This window comes from Bombina bombina, chromosome 9 (assembly GCF_027579735.1).
Source record: "Bombina bombina isolate aBomBom1 chromosome 9, aBomBom1.pri, whole genome shotgun sequence".
In the NCBI taxonomy this organism is placed as follows: domain Eukaryota; kingdom Metazoa; phylum Chordata; class Amphibia; order Anura; family Bombinatoridae; genus Bombina; species Bombina bombina.
In genome coordinates this window covers 218,888,336-218,909,538 of record NC_069507.1, presented here as the reverse complement: position 1 = coordinate 218,909,538, position 21,203 = coordinate 218,888,336, and the positions used below count along the sequence as shown (strand labels likewise).

Here is a 21,203-nt window from a genome sequence, read left to right as displayed (position 1 = left end):
ATCTACTTATTTTATTATAATTTTTTGTTGATGATGATGGATTAGGGAAGATAAGATTCCTGGAGTATAGATTGATTTATTTTCACAGGATCAGATACTAATTATGTATGAAGGAAAATAGGAGGTCTGATATATAGAAACATCAGTCGGGCTTCGAAACAGTAACTAATTGGGTACGTGTGTAGTCAAGAGATTTTGATCCATGAATACAGATGCTGTGATTAGGTGTAGTGATCGGTATGAGATTGTTCATAGGCATATATCATTATTTTATAAACACTGTGTGGCCACGGTGGTGATGCACACCCACCGGAGAATATGTTAATGCAGATTGGTCCGGGTAGAATCTCCATCACTGCCTATTATGACACTTGCTAAGGGAGTGTGCATTGTTATATGGTATGATACACCCACTATGACGAAATGAGGACATTTGGCCCAATGAGTAACATCCTCACTATGGCAATACTCATTAGGTGAGCTGGGAAGGAAAGTGGGCTGAGCCAAAGCGTTGTTACTCTGATCGTGTTGAACGCAGTGTAACCAATACCAGACGCTGAGACCCGGGATATTGAGACACCCATCGGGGGAGTGGTTTGGAGCGAGTTACCAAAACGGCATAGTCCTAAAGGTAAGATTGTGATGAAAAGAGGTGGTTAACATTGCGAGACACTGTGTGAGGAGTTGCTTGTTATTACTGTCAGCGGTTTCTACACGGATACCACAACAAGGAGGTTGCAATATTCCAAGATTAGGAAGGGGAGTTGTTGAGTAAGTGTGTTGACACTAGACTGAAGCTTAATGATCGAATAGTACTAAGGGGTGTGTTGTTGTGATGGTAGGCTCTAGCCTTAGGATTGGAAGACACCAGGGTGTGTGTTGCTCTACTGAAATGATACTATTGGCTGATCCTGCATGTGCAAATAGGTTACGGAGTGATGTTAAGAATCAATGCACAAGTTTTTTGTTTATTTAAACTCCATTTAAGTCAGATCCTTTGCAGAGCTTGGGAGTAGTATACACATATATGTTGATATATTTTTCACTTTGATCACTATGCAATACATTCTGATGTATATCATTAATGACACGGATTTGTGTATATATCTTTTCAATAGCACATTATCAACCTATCACTGTGATTGACTCTCTCTCTCTCTCTCTCTCTCTCTCTCTCTTTCCGTGTTTTGTGTGTATATATATTTGGAAGCCATCTTTGAGTTGGAATAAATCCAAGTTTTTTAAGAAACCAAAGCCAGCCCCCAAAACTGCATGAAGGTGCGGCCCTCAATCCAGTTCTACTGGTGGGGGGCAGATTGAAATTATTTCAAGACGTTTGGGCAGGTTCCGTTCAGAGTAATTGGATTCAGAATATTGTCTCTCAAGGGTATCAAACAGGTTTCAGAATAAGACCTCCTGTGAAAAAGTTTTGTCTCTCTCACGTTCCAACAAATCCTGTGAGAGCTCAGGCTTTTCTGAAATGTGTTTCAGATCTGGAGCTTTTAGGGGTAATTGTACCAGTTCCACTTCTGGAACAGGGAATGGGTTTTTATTCAAATCTATTCATTGTCCCGAAGAAGGAATATTTATTCAGACAAGTTCTGGATCCAAAATTTTTGAATCACTTTGTAAGGGTCCCAACTTTCAAGATGGTCACTATAAGGACTATTCTGCCTTTTGATCAGCAAGGTCATTATATGCCCACAATAGACTTAAAGGATGCACATCTTCACATTCCGATTCATCCAGACCACTATCATTTTCTGAGATTCTCTTTTCTAGACAAGCATTACCAATTTGTCACTCTTCCATTTGGCCTAGCGACAGCTCCAAGAAACTATCTGTAATCAGAGAGCAGGGTATTGCAGTGTTTCCTTATTTGGATGATATCTTGGTACTGGCTCAATCTTTTCATTTAGAAAATCTCACAGTAATCAACTTGTGTTTCTTCAAAGACATGGTTGGAGGATCAATTTTCCAAAGAGTTTGATTCCTCAGACAAGGGTCACCTTTTTAGATTTCCAGATAAAGACAGAGTCATGGACACTGAATCTAACAGACAAGAGATGAATGAAATTGGTTTCTGCCTGACAAAACCTTCAGTCTCGATCATTCCCTTCAGTGGCTATGTGCATGGAAGTTTTAGGTCTCATGACTGCATCCCCTTTGCTCGTTTTCATATGAGACCTCTGCAGCTTTGCATGCTGAATCAATGGTACAGGGATTATACTCTGATATCACAATTGATATTCTTAAATCCCAACACTCAACTCTCACTGACTTGTTGATTAAACCATCACCTTATTGTTCAAGGGGGCCTCTTGTTTGTCCTTCCTGGACTGTGATTTCAACAGATGCAAGTCTCACAGGTTGGGGAGCTGTCTGGGGGTCTCTGACAGCACAAGGGGTTTGGAATCCTCAAAAGGCGAAGATACCAATCAATATTTTAGAACTCCATGCTATTTTCAGGGCTCTTCAGGCTTGGCCTCTACTGAAGAGGGAATTATTTATTCATTTTCAAACAGACAATATCACAACTGTGGCATATGTCAATCATCAGGGTTGGTCCCGCAGTCCTTTAGCGACAAAAGAAGTATCTGGAATACTTTCTTGGGCAGAATTCAACTCCTGTCTAAATTCTGCAATACATATCCCGGGTGTAGACAGCCGTCAGACTTTATATCCAGGGGAATGGTCTCACCATCCAGATGTATTTTGTCAGATTGTACAAATGTTGGGTCTTCCAGAAATAGATCTCATGGCGTCCCACCTAAACAAGAAACTTCCCAGGTATCTTTCAAGGTTCAGGGATCCTCAGGCGGCGATGGTAGATGCGTTAGCAGTTCCTTGGCCATACCAACCTGCTTACATCTTTCCGCCTCTAGTTCTTCTTCCAAGGGTGATCTCCAAGATTATAATGGAACAATCGCATGTGTTTCTGATAGCACTAGCATGACCTCACAGGTTTTGGTATGCGGATCTTGTCCGAATGTCCAGTTGCCAACCCTGGCCACTTCCTTTAAGGCTAGACCTTCTGTCTCAAGGGCCGTTTTTCCATCAGGATCTCAAATTGCTAAATTTGAATGTATGGAAATTGAACGCTTAGTGCTTAGTCATAGAGTCTGTTTCAAGAAAAATGTATTATCGGGTTTGGAAAACCTATATTTCATGGTGTTTTTCTCATAAATTCTCTTGGCATTCTTTTAGAATTCCTAGAATTTTACAGTTTCTTCAGGATGGTTTGGATAAAGGTTTGTCTGCAAGTACTTTGAAGGGACAAATCTCTGCTCTGTTTTATTGCATAGAAAGATTGCTAAGCTTCCTGATATTCACTGTTTTGTTCAACTAGAAGAGTTTCTGATTTGTCTGCTCTCTCTTGTGAGTCTCCTTTTCCGTTTTTACATCAGGATAAGGCTGTTTTGCGGACTTCATTTAAATTTCTTCCTAAGGTTGTGAATTCTAACAACATTAGTAGGGAAATTGTTGTTCCTTCTTTGTGTCCTAATCCTAACAATACTCTTGAAAGATCTTTACATTCTTTGGATGTTGTAAGAGCTTTGAAATATGTCAAAACTACGAAAGATTTCAGGAAGACTTCTAGTCTATTTGTTGGTTTTTTTTCCGGTTCTAGGAAAGGTCAGAAAGCCTCTGCCATTTCTTTGGCATCTTGGTTAAACCTTTTGATTCACAAGGCTTATTTGGAGGCGGGGCAATCTCCGCCTCAGAGAATTACAGCTCATTCTACTAGATCATTCACCACTTCTTGGCCTTTTAAGAATGAAGCTTCGGTTGATCAAATTTGCAAAACAGCAACTTGGTCTTCTTTGCATACATTTACTAAATTTTACCATTTTGATGTATTTGCTTCTTCTGAAGCAGTCTTTGGTAGAAAAGTTCTTTAGGCAGCTGTCTCAGTTTGATTCTTCTGCTTATGATTTAAGTTTTTTCTTGTAATTTATGCGAAATTTATGAGTGGGTTTAATTTTTTTACAGCGGAAATAGCTGTTTTTATTTTATCCCTCCCTCTCTAGCGACTCTTCTGTGGTCTTCCACATCTTGGGTATTTCTATCCCATACGTCACTAGCTCATAGACTCTTGCCAATTACATGAAAGAAAACAATTTATGTAAGAACTTACCTGATAAATTCAATTATTTCATACTGGCAAGAGTCCATGAGGCCCACCCTTTTTATAGTGGTTATGATTTTTGTATAAAAGCACAATTATATTTCCAGTTCCTCTTTTTGTATGCTTTTTTACTTCTTATTTGATCACCCCACTACTTGGCTATTCGTTAAACTGAATTGTGGGTGTGGTATTTATAGGCATTTTGAGATTTGGGAAACTTTGCCCCTCCCGGTAGGATTGCATATCCCATACGTCACTAGCTCATGGACTCTTGCCAATATGAAAGAAATTAATTTATCAGGTAAGTTCTTACATAAATTATGTTTTTATTAGGTTGTTGCTTTAAGACACAAAATCAGCTAATTCATATACACAAATAAAGCTTAAAAAGCAAATCTCATACATTGTATACTCTGCAGTTGGTAAAAAAAGTAATTGGAAACACATTAAGGGAAAAACAATTTTACAGTATATTCACATTGTTGTGTGTGTGGGGGGGTCTCAAAATGTACATGAAACCCCAATTTTTTCTTTTATTATTCAGATAGACAATACATTTAAAAAAAAGTTTTTTAAAAAAAATAAGGTTTCAATTTACTTGTATTATAACATCTGCCTCGCTCTCATGTTATTCTTTGTTGAAGAGAGACTTAGGTAGGTAGCGTGCACATGCCTAAAGCACTACATGACAGGAAATAGTGCTGTGCTGCCATGTAGTGCTCTTGTTAATGTATAACATTGCTGTAAAATTGCTGTAAAATCGCTGCAGACACGTGCACACTCCTGAGCTTACGTCCCTACTTTTCAACAAAGGATAACAAGAAAACAAAGAAAATTAGATAATAGAACATTGGAACATTATTTAAAATTGTATGTTCTATCTCATAGAAAAATGTTTGGTTTCATGTTCCTTTAATGATATAATACAAGATCAAATCAAAATAGATTTGCCCTGTTAGAAGATTTAAAAGTCATAAAACAAAAACTACCAGTTTTTATAGAAATCAAGAAGTATTTTTTTCTCAAGTTTAAATAAGTATTTCCCAACCGCGGTCCTCAAGTACCCCCAACAGGCCTGGTTTTCATTATAGCTGAGCCGGTGCACAGATGAAGTAATCAGCTGATCAGTAACCATGGTTACTAACCTGCTCTCACCCATCAGCTGATTATTTCACCTGTGCTCTAGTTCAGCTATAATGAAAACCAGGACTGTTGGGGGTACTTGAGGACCGCGGTTGGGAAACACCTAATTAAAAATGCATAAAAGAGTAAGATTTCTGTGTACAGAAAACAAAGAAAGCCTTTAAGCCAGGATTTGTTTTATTCACAGTTTGTCACATACTTTTTTTTCCCTTGCCAGTGGGCATGTTGTTCATATGTGCAGCAAATTACAACTTTAGGCGGTTTTCTGGGTTCTGTTTTCAATACGAGAATTAGCTAAGTGAATAGGTGATACATAATATAAATAAACCGCTGTAACATTATAGAACAGTTTTATTCACATGGAATTTTTAAAAGAATTCTAAGGGGTAAAAATGTTTCCTTAAAGGACCAGTTAACACAGTAGAATTGCATAATCAACAAATGCAATAGCACTTAGTCTGAACTTAAAATGAATAGTAGATTTTAAAAAGTTACGTCTATTTCCACTCCCCCTGTACTATGTGACAGCCATCAGCCAATCACAAATGCATACACGTACCATGTGACAGCCATCAGCCAATCACAAATGCCTATACGCTTATTCTGTGAATTCTTGCACATGTTCAGTAAGAGCTGGTGACTTAAAAAGTTTAAATATAAAAAGACTGTGCACTTTTTTTTAATCAAAGTAAATTGGAAAGTTGTTTAAAATTGCATGCTCTATCTGAATAATGAAAGTTTAATTTTGACTTGAGTGTCCCTTTAAAAGAAACAGTCTACATGTTTTGTTTTTAGTGTTTAAAAAGACAGATAACACCATTTACTACCCAGTAACCAAATTTACATAACCAACATTGTTATATTAATATATTGTATAACCTCTAAGTTTGCCTGTTTCTAAGCCCCTGAAGGACCTTATCTCAGTGCTTTTTAAATCTTGCACAACAACCAGTTTATGTGTGCCATGTAGATAACATTATGCCCCCTCCCATGGAGAATTATAATTGTTTATACAAGAACCAGCACTAATTTGCTAAAATGCAAGTTTGTAAAAAGCATTGAGATAAGGAGCAGTCTGCAGGGGCTTAGATACAGGTAATAACAGAGGTAAAAACAAAATGTATGCTTACCTGATAAATTTATTTATTTCTGGATATGGTGAGTCCACGAAGTCCTCAATTACTAGCGGGAACCAATACCCAAGCTAGAGGACACAGATGACTAGGGAGGGATAAGAAGACAGGTAGACCTAAACAGAAGGCACCACCGCTTGAAGAACCTTTCCCCCAAAAGAAGATTCGGCTGAGGCAAAAGTATCAAATGTGTAAAATTTTGAAAAGTATGCAGAGAGGACCAAGTTGCAGCCTTGCAAATCTGTTCCACAGAAGTTTCATTTTTGAAAGCCCAAGAAGAGGAGACAGCCCTCATGGAATAAGCCGTAATTCTCTCAGGAGGCTGCTGACCAGCAGTCTCATAAGCAAAATGAATTATACTTCTCAACCAGAGAGAAAAAAGTAGCAGTCGCTTTCTGACCTTTACGCTTTCCAGAGAAACAAACAAACAGTACAGAAGACTGGCGAAAATCCTTACTTGCCTGTAGGTAGAACTTTAGAGCACGAACAACATCCAGGTTGTGCAACAAATGTTCCTTATGAGAAGAAGGATTAAGACATAAAGAAGGAACAACAATTTCCTGATTAATATTTCTGAAACCACTTTAGGCAGAAATCCCTTATCCGCATGAAAGATAAGAAGGGTGAATCACACTGCAAGGCCGAGAGTTCAAAAACTCTCCGAGCAGAAGAGATAGCAAAAAGAAAAGAAACAAAACCTTCCAAGATAATACCTTAATATCTATGGAATGCAATGGCTCAAACTGAGCCTGCTGCAAAACTTTAAGAACAAGGTTAAGGCTCCAAGGAGAAGCAACAGATCTAAAACACAGGCTTGATCCTGATCAGGGCCTGACAAAAAGATTGAACATCTGGCACATCCGCCAGACGCTAATGTAACAAAAAAAAAAGCAGAAATCTGACCTTTCAGAGTACTGACTGATAATCCCTTCTCCAGACTTTCCTGGAAAAAAAACAGAACTCTAGGAATCCTGACCCTATTCCAAGAGTATTCCTTGGATTCACACCAATAAAGGTATTTACGCCATACCTTATGGTAAATCTTTCTAGTAACAGGCTTACGAGCCTGAATCAAAGTCTCAATGACCGACTCAGAAAAACCACGCTTAGACAGGACTAAGCGTTCAATCTCCAAGCAGCCATTTTTAGAGAAACAAGATTTGGATGAAGGAATGGGCCCTGAGTTAGAAAGTACTTCCTCAGAGGCAACCTCCAAGGTGGGAGAGATAACATCTCCATTAAGTCTGCATACCAGATCCTGCAAGGCCATGCAGGGGCTATTAGAATTACAGATGCTCTCTCCCTGCTTGATACGAGCAATGACTCGTGGAAGGAGTGCAAACGGAGGAAACAGTTATGCTAGACTGAAATCCCAAGGAACCGCCAGAGCATCTATCAGGGCGACCTGCGGATCCCTTGACCTTGAACCGTACCTTGGAAGCTTGGCGTTTTGCCGAGACGCCATCAGATCCAACTCCAGCACCCCCCATTTGAGGGTTAACCTGGAGAACACCTCCGGATGGAGAGCTCACTCCCCGGGATGAACTGTCTGCTCAGTAAGTCCGCTTCCCAGTTGTCTATTCCTGGAATGTGGATGGCAGATAGACAGCAATTGTGAGCTTCCGCCCACTGAACAATGCGAGCCACCTTCTTCATGGCTAAGGAACTCCGAGTTCCTCCATGGTGGTTGATGTAAGCCACTGAGGTGATATTGTCCGACTGGAACCTGATAAACCAGGCTAAGGACAACTGAGGCCAAGCTATCAGAGCACTGTAAATCGCTCGCAACTCCAAGATGTTTATGGGGAGAGCAGACAGCTCCCGAGTCCATAGTCCCTGTGCCTTCAACGAGTCCCAGACTGCTCCCCAGCCCAGCAGGCTGGCGTCCGTGGTCACAATCACCCAGGAAGGTCTCCTGAAGCACGTGCCTTGAGACAGATGCTCCTGAGAAATCCACCACGGAAGAGAGTCTCTTGTTTACTGATCTAGATCTATCCTCAGACAAATCCGAATGATCCCCGTTCCATTGTCTGAGCATGCACAACTGCAGAGCTCTCAAATGTAATTGAGCAAAGGGAATGATGCCATGGAAGCGACCATTAGACCAATTACCTCCATACATTGAGCCACTGATGGCCGAACAGTAGACTGCAGAGAGAGGCAAGAGGAAAGAATTTTTGATTTTCTGACCTCCGTCAGAAATATATTCATAGATAGGGAATCTATTATGGTCCCTAAGAAAACTACCCTTGTAGCTGGAACAAGGGAACTCTTTTCCAGATTCACTTTCCATCAGTGGGAACGTAGAAAAGACAACAAGTGCTCGGCATGACAGACTGCTGGTTAAAAAGATGGCACCTGAACCAAAATGTCATCCAGGTAAGGCGCCACAGCAATTGGACCTGATCACTGCCAAGAGAGCTCCCAGAACCTTTGAGAAAATTCTGGAAGCCATGGCCAGGCCAAACAGAAGAGCCACAAACTGAAAATGTTTGTCTAGACAGGCAAATCTCAGGAACTTGTGATGATTCCTGTGAATGGGAACATGAAGATACGCATCCTTCAGGTCTATGGTTGTCATGAACTGACCCTCTTGGACTTAGGGAAGAATGGAACGAGTAGTTTCCATCTTGAAGGACAGTACTCTGAGAAACTTGTTTAGACACTTTAGGTCTAGAATAGGTTTGGAAAGTTCCCTCTTTTTTGGGAACCACAAACAGATTGGAATAGAAACCTAGGCCCTGTTCCTGTATGGGAACTGGAACTATCACTCCCAGTAAGGAGAGATCATGAACACATTTCAAGAACGCCTCTCTTTTTATCTGGTCTGTATATAATCTTGAGAGGTGAAACCTGCCCCTGGGAGGAAAGGTCTTGAATTCCAATTTGTAACCCTGGGATACCTTGTATCCATGTTTGATAGAACTGAGAACGTCTGCCCCCCACTTGATCCGATCCCGGATCGGAGGCAAACCCTTCATGCTGACTTAGACTCTGCTGCAAGTTTCATTGATTGCTTACCCTTGTTCCAAGGCTGATTGGGTCTCCAAGAAGACTTGGAACGAAAATTACTCTGATGTCCTTTAGAAAAGATCCCTTTCCACCCATTATGTCAGAAATTATTTCTGCCAGACCAGGTCCAAACAGTGTCTTACCTTTGTAAGGAATAGCCAGAAGCTTGACCTTAGAGAAAACATCAGCTGACCATGATTTCAGCCACAATGCCCTGTGGCTAGCACAGAGAAGCTAGATATCTTGGCTACCAGTCTAATAACCTGCATGGTAGCATCAGAAATAAAGGAATTGCCTAGTTTAAGAGCCTTAATCCTGTCTTGAATCTCATCCAAGGGAGTCTTTACCTGGAGAGAATCAGACAAGGCGTTGAACCAATAGGATGCCGCACTTGTCACAGTGGCAATACACACTGCAGGTTGCCATTGGAGACCTTGATTAACATACATCTTCTTCAAATAATCCTCCAGCTTTTTGTCCATTGGATCCTTAAATGAACAACTATTCTCAATTGGAATAGTAGTTCTCTTAGCCAGAGTAGAAATGGCCCCTTCTACCATAGGCACAGTGTGCCATGGGTCCTTAATGGAGTCAGCAACAGGAAACATTTTTAAAATAGGAGACGGGGAAAAAGGTATCCCTGGCCTCTCCCATTCCTGTGTAATAATCTTCGAGGAACGGTCTGGAATAAGAAACACCTCTGCAGAGGAACGAACATCAAAGTAACTATTAAGTTTACTAGATTTCTTAGGGTTGACAACGAGTATCTGAGTCATCCAAAGTGGCTAAAACCTCCTTTAATAGTACACAGAGGTGTTCAAGCTTAAATCTTAAGGTTACAACTTCAGCATCAGAGAGGCATTACACTGTCCGAATCTGAGATTTCACCCTCAGAAGCTACCGACATATCTTCCTCATCAGATTTAACAGAAAGGGCAACTTGGGTAGCCAGAGCTGGTGCAGAAACCTTACTATCTGAATCTCTAACTTTCCTCTTGCGTTTTCCCCTTAACACAGGAAAAGCAGCTAAACCCGCAGATACTGCTGAAGATACCTGGGCAGAAATTTCTGCTTGCAAATAAACTCCCCCAGGAGATTGAGAGGAATTGCAGGGCACTGCATGTGACGCCATTGAGGCTTGGGACATTACAGGAGAAAACTGTGGCATTGCCTGAACAGCATCAACCTGAGAGACAGGCTCACCAAAAAATAATTTTTTCTTAACACATAGAACAAAAATTGCATAGGAGAAGCAATTTGGGCTTCTATACACAAAAGGCACGAATTCATCAGAACAGACTCCTGCTCTGTATCAGACATTGGCAACAAAAATATATCCCTTAAGAGAAATTTGCTACTGACACAAATATAAATGGGCTTGGGTAAATTTGATATAACAATATCTCTGTCTTAATCTTAGCGTAATAGTTTCCACAGAAGCAACTGAAAGACCTTTATTAAAGATTTAAAGTATCAGAGGGAAGACAACGCTCAACAAAACCCTCTGGGAACCTCCACACCTTGGTCTTGACTGAGGCGCTTAACTGCCGTTTTGTAAAACGAGAGAAAAAGAAAACAGGAACACAGGATTAAGCTGCTGAATTTCTCCGTGCAGCCGACACCTCTCAGAGTCCATAAAACTAAGAGGAGCATCACGTGACCAGATGATACTCTGCACAGAAGTCGCGAAAAAGCGAGCCGCCTACTTCCTGGATACGCTAGAAGTCTAAACAAACAGAGACTTCCCTAGCATTAAGCCCTGAAAACGACTTCTAAACTGAGGAGACTGAGTCGGATCGTAACCGACAGCTAGTCTAAACAACTCACATACATACCCACATTTAAAGGAAATAAAAATCCACAGGGTAAAAATAAGAGCTATTAGTAATTAACCCCTTCAGTTCCTAAAGGAGATAATTAAGTCTCTAACACATGCATAAAAGTGCCTGCCCCATGCCAAAATCAAATTTACCCAAGGATTAAATTTGCCCCAAATGTATTACTGCAGGACATCCTATAAGTGCAAAGTCTTCCCACCTGGTAGACATTACAGCACTTACCTGCAAAGTCCGCCGTCCAGCATGTAGACAGCTCATCAGGTATGAGAGGACACATGCTCCTCACAGAGACCTGTAGAAAGAGAAATAACAGAGTTAACCTACTCTGGGCTTTCTATATCATAGGCAGCAAATATGTTAGGAAAACTCAGCAAGGCCCACCTTACGAGTTCCTAACTGCTTTAAAGCCACCCCTACCCTACTGGAGAGATTAACGTGGACTACGGCTAGACCCAAAAATATTGCTTGAAGCAAAAGAAATTCAAATTTTCTTCGGACACCAAAACTTCACCTCTATTGAAAAAGGCAAACAGCATGACTGGGGTTTATGGGTAGGGAAGTGACACTTAACAGCTTGGCTGTGGTGCTCTTTGCCTCCTCCTGCTGGCCAGGAGTGATATTCCCACTAGTAATTGAGGAAGTTGTGGACGATATCTTAGGAAAGAAATGATATTAATATAACAGTGCTGGTTAGGCAGAACTGGGCAATGGGTAATAAAGGGATTATCTATCTTTTAAAACTATTTTTTAACAGACTGTCCCTTCAACTTACAAAAAAAAAAAACCTTTACATTTCCATACAAGTTACAGAACCTTTAGTGGAAAATCATATTTATTGCAGTGAAAATATGCAAAAGAAAGTTACCTGATGGTGTACTGAGGGCAGCATGTCTGATGCATCAGTGGTTTGTACACATACTTCCCACTTCTAAAAAAATAAAAATAAATATTTTTAAAATAAATGGAAAATCTTTCTAAATTCTAGTGGTTTAAAATGTTTTATTTAAAAGGATGTTAAAGTATCTGTATATATACAAAGAACACCAGCAATTAAACACTGAATTGCAAGAGACATGAAAACAAAATAAACGTTTAAAAAAGGGATATGAAACACTTTAAGATTGTAAAATAAAATGTTACATTATAAGTAATTTGCCAAATATTGTCATTTATTTTGTACCGTATATATGCAAAAAAAAATTCTGCCTTGTCTATTATCTGAGGAGCGCTTAAGAAGTTTTTTTTTTTTCCTGCTGCGCTGTCTGCTCGCCGCTTTCTTCAGGCAATGCTCAATTTCTCTGCAACCTCCATTTTAATCTACAGATTCACTACAAGCAGGGGGTAAGTTCTCTTAGCTTCAAAAAGAGCATGGGAGTCATATAGTGCACTTAATATTTACTGATGGGAAATCTTTTTCTAATTATTCCCCTAGCCAATCAGATCAGTTGTTATTATCATACTCAGTCTTTTCTGCTTAAAGTCCCTGAGTCTCTAGTCTTTGACGTTGCCTAAAGTAATATTGTATAAAAAAATATATATTTTAATCTGTGGTGCTTTTATTTTTAGTGTGTTTGAATTTCACTGTAAGGGAGCATTCTGGAACTGTCCCCACTACTTTAGATCCTTAAGATGGTAGATCCTCTGACCATTTATTTTCTTTAAATAAAGTGTATGTTTTGCAAACTAGTTCCTGTAAAACACCCCCAGCTCAGCTTTGCAATTCTTGTATGAACCACCTTATGTATTCTAATTTTGAGAGACACAAAACACTTACTGAGACTGTTACAAAACTTCGAATGGAAAGAAAGCTATATTTTTGTAACCATAGATGCTGTATCTCTGTACTCTTGCATACCGCATGAAATGGGCATGGTTTCTGTCAAGAGAATGCTGGAAATATATTCAGATTAGGACTCTGATTTAACCGCATATATACTGGATGCTATATTATTTTTGTTAAGTCATAACTATTTTATTTTCAATGGTGAATATTTTATACAGCTAAGAGGTATTGTGATGAGGGCAAAATTTGCCCTCTCGTATGCCAATTTATATCTGGTCGACTGAAGAAACAAAGGTATTCAGTGAACAGAATATTTTCAGGAACAACATCAAATTTTATACTAGGTATATAGACGATGTGATATTAGTATGGGAAGGTTCTGAGAAAATGTTTAAAGTGAATGTAAAGTCACGGTCACCTCTCATCCTCATGTTGTGAATCTCCAAAAATAAACGTTAGTTTAAGTCATGATTTTTTTTAAATTTAATTAGAAATCAGAATATAAAGTTATTTATCGGTATTTTTCTTACTTTATTCCTCCGCCGGCAATCTTGTCCCTCATTTCTAAGTTGATGGACAGTTCCTTAAACGAATAATAGATTATACCCCATGGCGTCCAGCCCCTTTTTTTCTTCGTCACGCGATCTAACTGCGCATGCGTTCCCTTCCTAATCGTGATTGACAAGCAATGCTCGTCCACGTCTAGCGCATGCGGCAAAAACACGCAGGCGCAATGTGAATTTGTTTGCAGATAACGATTGGAAATGGATCAGGGCACGCATGCGCATATTAGCCGTAGTTTTAAAACGCATGCGCTAATTGATTTATCTTCGGGAGCACGCTTCAGAACATACGTAATAGAGCAGGCAGGACTGCTCTATACGCAATGTAGTCAGAATACAGGAAGTCCAGGATGGGAGGAGTTATCGTTCAAAACGGAGATAAGTTGTAATATAAATAATATTATGATAACATGATTATTGAAAAAAAAAACATTGCGGTTTCAATTGTAAGTTTATTGAGATTTGGTAGTGTACATTAAAAACCGTATAATTTACATTCACTTTAATGACTTCTTGGGACATCTAAATGCAAATGAGGGTAACCTGAAGTTTACATATAATTCTTCGGGGGTGAACATGCCCTATCTGGATGTCCTCTTAAGTCATGACAATGAGAAAATATACACTAAGGTATACAGAAAGGAGATTACAGGCAACACCATTTTAAGAGCAGATTCCTAACATCAGTATCACTTAAAGAGAGGGATACCAAAAGGACAGTATGTTAGACTTAGACAAAGTTATTGGCAGCATGCAAATGATTTAACATATCGTCTTATTGAGAGAGGTTATGAATCTAGTCTACTGAAAAGTCTGTCAGAACAGGTGGCTGGATTCAGCAGGGAGAATCTGTTAAAGGATAACATCAAAAATGATAAACACTAGAGGAAGTATTCATTTTATCACTAAATATAGTAACCAATTTGGTGATATTTGCAACATTATTAAGAAAAGGTTGCCCATATTAGAGAAGGATGTAGATTTACAAACAATCTCTACACAATGCAACTTTGTATCATGCAGGTCGGATACTATAGGAGATAAGATAAAAAAAAAAATCAGTAAATACATCTAAGTCTAAAGTAACTAATAGAAGTTGGCTTGCTATGAAGGCTGGCTTTTATAGGTGTGGAGGGAGGCCCTGCAAAAGCTGTAATTATGCAGTAGTAGTTGAAACATTAACTTCAACAAATACAGAAAATTCTTATAAAATCAGGGATAGAATATCTTGTAATTCATTATAGGTTATATATCTCGTTACCTGTAAACTTTGTACATTTCTGTATGTGGGTCTCACCTCTAGGCTTTTCAGGATAGAATTAGAGAACATTTACTGTCGTTGGAGGCTGAGATAACTAAAACACCTGTGGCCAAACATTTTGCAGGGCCTATGAACAATATTGAGAACTTCAGCTTCCAAGGGATTGAACACATCAAATCCAATGTCAGTGGTGGTGATAGATTTATGTCATTAAGTAAGAGAGAAGTATATTGGATATATACACACTGAGCACAGGCTCACCCCTAGGCATTAATAAAATAAGCCATGTAAAATTGTTCATAGATAGGACTTCATTTTGTTAGCATTTATTTGTGATCTAATACATTTTGTGTTTAGATTATTGGATACTTTTTCCACTTGATAAAGATCTTCTGGGAATGAGGTTTACCAACTGGAGTAATTATCATCATTACTGGCATTTATTGAAATGTTTTTTGGCATTTAACTTTGTATACATAAATTAATTATTTGCCAGTATTAAAAAAAATAAAAAATTATATCATTGTCTCTAGTTGGTTTGAATCAAAATATACTTTTTTCCTTCTTTGAATAACATTGCTGTAAAGTATCTACCTTATAAGTATATGTACATAGTAGTCGTATATGATTAAATTGGGTATGAAACTTTCCAGCTTTTTGGATATCGATCAAGAGCCCAAATAAATTTGAAGTTGTTTTATGTGTATCTTAATGTATTTCTTTAAATTTTGTATTGATTAATTTTTTTTTAAACATGCAAAAAATTGGTGGTGAAATGTGTGATGTATATGTATGAGGTAATACTATTGGTCAGAAATGACACCTCCCATTGTAATTTAAATTAGGTAGATACACCTATTTGTTTATTTCTGATAAAGTGCCCTTGAGGCAGGAAACGCGTCAGCTAGCTGCAGTACCTGTCTGCTGTGTCCCTTGGCTTTTATATACATACCCAATAAAATGGAAGTTTTAATACAGATCACGCTCCTGGCTTGATCTCTTTTATGGTTATATACTGAGACTGCTAACCTTGTTTTGCTATTTGAATTTTGGTGTCTGGGCAGAGCGGAGAGCCCTTGCAGTCTGGAGGATAGCCTGTGCCGATTTACAGTGGCGGCTTGGGAGCAAGGCAACACGCAAACCGTTAGCTGAAAGTCGCGCGCTACAAATAACCAAGCAGTGAAGATAGCTGCCTACTTCACATTGAAGGTGTGGGATAACGGAACTAACATTGCTTACATTCACGTTGAGAAGGCTGTGTAGAGGTGCGGTAAGTCCATACACTCTCTAATATTTATTAGGGGTTGACACTTTGGAAATTTGCCTGTATAGCCGCAACAGTGTGGGACTCTTAGTGAGTTGAAACTATAGGCAATCGATATATGTCAATTTGGACAATTCTTTGTACACTCAGTCAGTACTTATATTGTATTCTAATCAATCCTTGCTTCTAAAAGAATCTGTCCTCCCTCTTTATTCTACTGTACAAGGGAGTGCTTCCGGATCTAAAGGGATAGTAAAGACCAAACTAAAAACTTTCATTATTCAGATAAGGCATGTAATTTTAAACAACTTTCTAATTTACTTTTATTATCAAATTTGCTTTGTTCACTTGTTATTCTTAGTTGAAAGCTAATCCTAGGTAGGCTCATATGCTAATTTCTAAGCCCTTGAAGCCCGCCTATTATATTAATTAATTTGACAGTTTTTTTTACAGCTAGAGGGCGTTAGTTCATGCGTTTCATATAAATAACATTGTGCTCATGCACGTGGTTATTTAAGAGTCAGCACTAATTGCCTGAAATGCAAGTCTGTCAAAAGATCTGAGGTAAGGAGGAAGTCAGCAGAAGCTTAGATACAAGGTAATTACAGAGGTAAAAAGGGATTAGCTATCGTTTTAAACATTAACATTTTATGTTTACTTTCCCTTTAAATAGTTTGTGTGCTCAACTGTTGGTGGCTATGCCTTCTCTAAGTGAGATGTTGGTGGCTATGCCTTCTCCAAGTTCAAAAAGAAATGTGTCTGACAATCAACCTGCAGTTGATTTATCTTCTCACTATTAACCTCACAAAGTCAGATCAGCTAAGCAGCTTCTTAAAGATTCAGAGTCTGACACCTCAGATCTGTCTTCTGAAGGTGAACTTATTTCTGATGATCAAGCTGGTACATCTTCGTACCTTTGCTAAAGGAGGTTCTATGTACTTTGGGTATTCACAACCCTAAACCTAATGTGGAAAGCTATATTATCTGGATTTTATTTTAAAACTTCTAAGGTCAGCTAATGCTTTTATTTATGATGCTATTGTTGACATAGTTAGAACGCTAAGAATATGGGGTTCAAAGTTTAACCAGAAGAGCTTTGTGGCTCAAATCATGGTAACCTAGCACAGAGTTAAAATCTAGACTTCTCTCTTCCTTTTCCGGAAAAGATCTGGTTTGTGCTTGGTCTAGACTACATTATTTCTACTGTGACTGGAGGAAATGCTGCTTTACTTCCTCAGGACAAGAAGTCCAAGGAAAAAAAAAACAAAAAAACACAGAGCTACTAGTGGTTTTCATTCCTTTCGTCAATCTTGGAACCATAAGTCCTGCTCTTCAGAACAACAAAAAACAAAAAAAAAAGCTTCTTCCAGAATTTATGGAAGTCTAATTCCTATTGGAACAAGGCCAAACAATCAAAAAAGCCTACCTCTTTTACCAAAGCAGCATAAAAGGTGCGGCCCCCAATCCCAATTTTGTTTTAATAGGGGGAAGATTATTCCTTCTTCAGAAGACCTGGTCTCAGTTTGTTTAAGACCCTTGGGTTTTAAACATTGTTTGTCAGGGATATAAAATAACATAATAAGGACCCTGTAAATGCACGTCTTTTTTTAATGTGTTCATTATCTGGAACACATGGGTGTGATAGTTTCAGTCCCCATGTTGGAACAAGAGGAAAAAAAACAAAAAACAAAAAAAAACAAGAGGATTTCTCAGGTTTCCTACTTTCAAAATGGAAACAATTTGGACTATCATTCCTGTTTTGCTGCCCAGAGTGATATCTTGAATCAAACCAGACCTCTCATCAGTAATTCTGATTGCTCCCACTTGACCTCCCAGAATTTGGTTTGCAGATCTGGTTCAGATGTCCAGTTCTCCTCCGTGGTCTCTTTCACAAAGACACAACCTGCTATCTCAAGGTCCCTTGTATCTCAACTTGAAGTATTGGAGATTGAATGCCTAATTTTAAAAACAGAGGCTTTTCTGATGCAGTAGTTGAAACCTTAAATTCATGCCAGAAAGCCTGTTACAAGGAAAATCGATCACAACATTTGGAAAGTTTTTCTTTCCTGGTGTGAAAAACAAGGTTTCTTTATAATTCCTGGAATTCTTCAATTTTTACAAGGCTTAGATAAAGGTTTATCTGCTAGCTCTTTAAAAGGCCAAGTTTTCTGACATCCAAAGATTTGCACAAGCTTTAGTCAGGATACATCCAGTAATTCAACTTCTCCCCTTGGAAATTTAATTTGGTTCTAAGAGTTTTGAAGATCTCTCTTTTTAAGCCTATGCATGGTTTTGCCATTCATCTGCAAACTTCCTTATCTTGGTTTTCACCACAGTGTTCTCCTCAGGACCTTTTTAATGGGTGCACCAACTTGGTGATTTTACGGATCACCTGGCTACAAAGAATTACACTGCCACCACCCAGTTACTTCATAATACCACCGGCTGGCAACATTTTCTGTGGAGAACACTGCATTAGGATAAGGCGGTTTTAAGGACAAAGTTTTACTTTTTACCACAGGTGGCTTCTTCTGAAAACATCAAATCAGGAAATTATTGTTGTTGTTGGAAATTGTTGGTAGTGAGAATCCACGAGAGCCGCTTTTTTGTTAATTTTATATAATTAGATTTTTATTTATTTATTTTTTTGGTGGCAGTTCTAGTTTGCACCTTTTTTTCCCCGTTTTGTTTTTTCCTACCTTTCTACTTCTCCTTGCTTGGCTATACGTCAGACAGGATTATCATCATCATCATCAGGTATTTGAAGAGCGGCAACAGATTCCACAGCGCTGTAAACATAGGCGGTATACAAGATAACATTTATAGGGATCAAATGGGTAAAGGGCCCTGCCAAGAGTTGCACTGTTGTAGTCAGTTCTCATGAAGATGATCTACAAACCGCTGGGCTCATAGGCTTACATGCTAAGGGGTTCAAGGGGATAGCAATGGAGTTAGAAAGGTTAGTGTAGGTTGTATGTATGCCTGAGTAGTAGAGTCTTTAGGGAGCGCTTGAAGCTTTCAAAACTAGGGGAGACTCTTGTGGAGCAAGGCAGAGAGTTCCACAAGATGGGAGCTAGTCTGGAGAAGTCTTGTAAACGTGAATGTGAAGTGGTAACAAGAGAGGAGGAGAGTAGGAGGTTGTGTGCAGAGCGAAGGGAACGGCAGGGAGAGTATCTGGAGACAAGGTCTGAGATCTAGGGGGGGAGCAGTGCAGTTGAGGGCCTTGTATGTCAGAGTGAGAATTTTGTGTTTAAACCTGGAGGCCAGAGGAAGCCAGCGAAGGGATTGGCAGAGAGGTGCAGCAGATGAAGAGCAGCGTGTAAGGAAGATGAGCCTGGCAGAGGCATTCATTATGGATTGTAAAAGAGTTAGGCGGCAGCTAGGGAGACCAGAGAGGATGGAGTTGCAGTAGTCGAGGCGGGAAAGGATGAGAGAGTGGATTAAAATCTTAGTTGTGTCTTGTGTAAGGAAATGTCTAATTTTGGAGATGTTTTTAAGGTGAAAGCGGCAGGCTTTAGCCAAGGACTGAATGTAAGGAGTGAAAAATCTGAGTCAAGTGTGACCCCAAGACATCGGGCATGTGGGGTAGGGCTAATGATGGAGTTATCGACAGTTATAGAGAAAGGGGCGGTGGAGATTTTAGAAGAAGGGGGGGGAAATAAGGAGCTCAGTTTCGGAGAGATTTAGCTTGCGGTAGTGAGAGGACATCCAAGATAATATTTGAGAGAGATAGTGACACGGGTTAGCACGGAAGGAGATAGGCCTGGTGCAGAGGAGGTAGATTTGGGTGTCGTCAGCATAAAAATGATATTGAAACCTGGGATATTTTATTAAGGAACCTAATGATGATGTGTAGATTGAGAAAAGAAGGGGACTGAGTACAGAGCCTTGTGGTACCCCAACAGAAAGCGGTAACGGGACAGAGAATTCCACAGAGAAGGCTACACTAAGGGTACGGTTAGACAGATAGGAAAAGAACCCCAAGAAAGCTGTGTCGCAAATGCCGAAGGATATGAGTGTTTGGAGCAAAAGAGGGTGGTCGACAGTATCAAAGGCTGCAGACAGATCAAGGAGGATAAGCAGAGAGAAGTAGCCTTTGGATTTTGCTGTAAGTAGGTAGTTAATAAATCTTCTTCGTCATCTCGCGCATTGCGCAATTCATTTTGTGAAGCTGATGCCACCTGAAGTATACTAATGGACACAGTATACGAACGCAAAGCACTCACCTTTTCAGTGCAGCTACATTACTCACTGTTTCTCTCTATTGAAAGCAGCAGACCCGCTCTATCTATTGCAGAGCAGGTCTTCTGCTTCCAATAGAGAGAAACAGTGAGTGACGTATTCTGACGTTTCTGAAGCTTGCGCACGTGCATTGCGGATAAAGTCTGCCATATTCCTACCTGGGTTGTCATCCAGGATAGGACTCTGGGAACCGGTACCCCCAGAGGGGGTTTGGAAAATAAGAAAAGATTGAAAAATAATTGCGGCGAAACGATGAACAATTTAGTTCATAGTAAAGTGTATTCTTTGGATTGGTGCCAACTTTCTTTTTGAGTTCAGTGTCCCTTTAAGTGCACTTGGAGTTTTGCAATGCATTTTCTTTTTTAAAACTGCATTCTGTATCTGACAGAGGAGACGAGATAGAGGGAAAATATGCCACCACCAACAATATTGAATATGCTTCTCAACAAAGCAATACAAAGCAAATTAGGTAAAGTAAGTAAATTGGAAAGTTGTTTAAAATAGCATGCTCTAACTGATCTAGATGAACAAATATATAAAAGTTAATATTACAGTACTGTGTAAATTCGAAATTAAACTAAATTGGACTGGACAGAGCCATGCCATGTTTTAAGCAACTTTCCAATTTACTTACAACTACTTTTAATTTTGCTTCTTCTCTTGGTATCCTTTGTTAATGAGCAATGCTAGTTGAGTTTGGGAATATATAGTCTTTGCTATAAACATAGTTGCAAACACTGCTGCCAGACTGCTAACGACACATGCAAGCTCCTATGTTCCTACCAGTCTACCACACAGGATACCAAGTGAGAGAAGTAAATTTGATAAAAAGCAG

The 21,203-nt window shown here is 39.3% G+C and overlaps 1 protein-coding gene across 4 annotated transcripts in view; it reads right to left on the bottom strand.

The window, feature by feature from the left end:
• ATE1 (arginyltransferase 1) overlaps positions 1 to 21,203 on the bottom strand; it is a 242,350-nt gene that overhangs the window by 203,373 nt on the left and 17,774 nt on the right. For all 4 annotated transcript variants that reach the window (XM_053692644.1, XM_053692642.1, XM_053692643.1 and 1 more), the window contains exon 3: positions 12,121 to 12,183. In XM_053692644.1, the coding sequence (XP_053548619.1) occupies positions 12,121 to 12,183 (63 nt within the window). The remainder of the gene's footprint in view (positions 1 to 12,120; positions 12,184 to 21,203) is intronic.